At 34.1% G+C, this 1818-nt stretch overlaps 1 protein-coding gene across 6 annotated transcripts in view; it reads left to right on the forward strand.

Moving 5' to 3' along the window:
* Positions 1-1025, forward strand: part of LARP7 (La ribonucleoprotein 7, transcriptional regulator) — a 20442-nt gene extending 19417 nt beyond the window's left edge. For 5 of the 6 annotated variants that reach the window (XM_017510070.2, XM_017510071.2, XM_017510061.2 and 2 more), the window contains exon 13: positions 690-1025. In XM_017510070.2, the coding sequence (XP_017365559.1) occupies positions 690-770 (81 nt within the window). In that variant the 3' untranslated portion in view covers positions 771-1025. Of the gene's footprint in view, positions 1-301; positions 342-689 lie in introns of those variants that run through there. The other variant, XM_037731951.1, reaches the window with a different exon arrangement.
* Positions 1026-1818: the final 793 nt, after the last annotated feature.

Below are 1818 nucleotides of genomic sequence, written 5' to 3' on the forward strand. Positions count from 1 at the left end.
AATTTATATTTTTAAGAGAAAAAGATTTGCATTTACTCCAAAGCTTAATATTTTAACTTCATTTTTTAATCAAGGAAGCTTTTGGAATATTTTAGACATTTTAAACAGTTTTTTTTTTTTCTTTCTGTGTGATTTCGTTTGCCTTCCTTAAAAATATTCAACAATTTATGTGAGGGTGTAAGAAATAGTAAATAGTCTTAATAACAGATTTGATTTGTAATTGATTTGACCTAAGTGTAATTGTCTCATTTGTCATCTTTTCATTGTTTTGGTTTGGTTTGGTTTGGTTTGTTTGTTTGAGATGGAGTTTCGCTTTTGCCCAGGCTAGAGTGCAATGGCACAATCTCAGCTCACCGCAACCTCTGCCTCCCAGGTTCAAGTGATTCTCCTGCCTTAGCCTCCTGAGTAGCTGGGATTAATTGCCACCATGCCCGACTAATTGTGTATTTTTAGTAGAGGCAGGGTTTCTCTATGTTGGTCAGGCTGGTCTCAAACTCCCGACCTCAGGTGATCCACCCGCCTCTGCCTCCCAAAGTGCTGGGATTACAGGCATGAACCCCCGAGCCTGGACATCTCTTTTAAAAAATTTCATTCAAACTGATAGTTGTGAAATTTTTTCTAGTCATAGTTTGTTTTTTATTTTTTTTAAATTATCCGCTACATTCTAATTACTGATTATTTCTCTGTAGTTAATCACCAAAGCTGAAAAGATTAGACTGGCGAAGACTCAACAAGCAAGTAAACACATTAGATTTTCTGAATATGACTGAAAAAATGTTTACCTCTTAATACTTCACTAGATACTTGAGCTGTTCTTGGGAAATTCACTTTTATTATGGTAGAACTGCATAATGAATGTTTTTTTAATTAAAAGAAATACTTTATTCCTCAACTTGTAAATAAGACTTTTTTCTTAAGACAAATACGTTATATACCACAATTTTTTTCTTAAACATTGTATTTGTTGAAATTATCTTAGATGTCGATGTCAGGTGACTTAGTAAATAAATGTGTTTTGAAGATTACTTGGAAATGTGCTGATTTTGTTTTTATTTTATAAAAACAAAACATTGCAAAAATAACACTACATGAATATATATAAAGTTTAGAAAAATGTTTAACAGCGAACTCTCACTGTACTTAGTAGTTTGTAACTTGCAATATCTTCAATAGCTTTTCATGTTGATTTACACAGACATGTTTAATATTTCATTGTATTCATTCCACTTTGCTTATCTGAGCTTCCATTGAACAATAGACCATATGAATTGTGTCTAATTAAAATGTTAAATTTTAAAAGAATTGAGTTTATTTTTCATAAATCAAATTAAATGTTTTATTTTGGTTAGACAAAATGTACTAGGTGCTATGAGCACAAGAAGGAAAAAATAGAGGAATCAACCTTAGGCAGAACTGAGCTCTGTTATTTTATTCTGGAAAATCACAGGATGAAACATTTAAAGCCTTCCCAGAATTGAATTTACTAGGTCCATATAGGACTGGCATCTTAACTCTTATCAAAATCTCAAGGAAGTACTCTGGACAGCCATGGAGTTCATTTCACTGGGCTACAAACCAAATCCTGGTTCTGTCAGCTTTGTCCAAAATTGAGGGTCTTACTTGGCCACCCCTAACATAGCTTGCGGCAAGGCTACAATCAGGAACCCATGCACTTCTATGAGCCAGATATTTAAGGAGATTGGCTATCTCACTGGTTGGGGTGACAACAGCTAATTGCTACCAAAGTAAGTACTGTGGCAAGTTCCCATTCACCCCCTCCATGAAGTTTTTCTCTGTCCACAGGGAAAGCTAGCAAAT

Source organism: Cebus imitator, unplaced genomic scaffold (assembly GCF_001604975.1).
Source record: "Cebus imitator isolate Cc_AM_T3 unplaced genomic scaffold, Cebus_imitator-1.0 Scaffold17, whole genome shotgun sequence".
NCBI lineage: Eukaryota > Metazoa > Chordata > Mammalia > Primates > Cebidae > Cebus > Cebus imitator.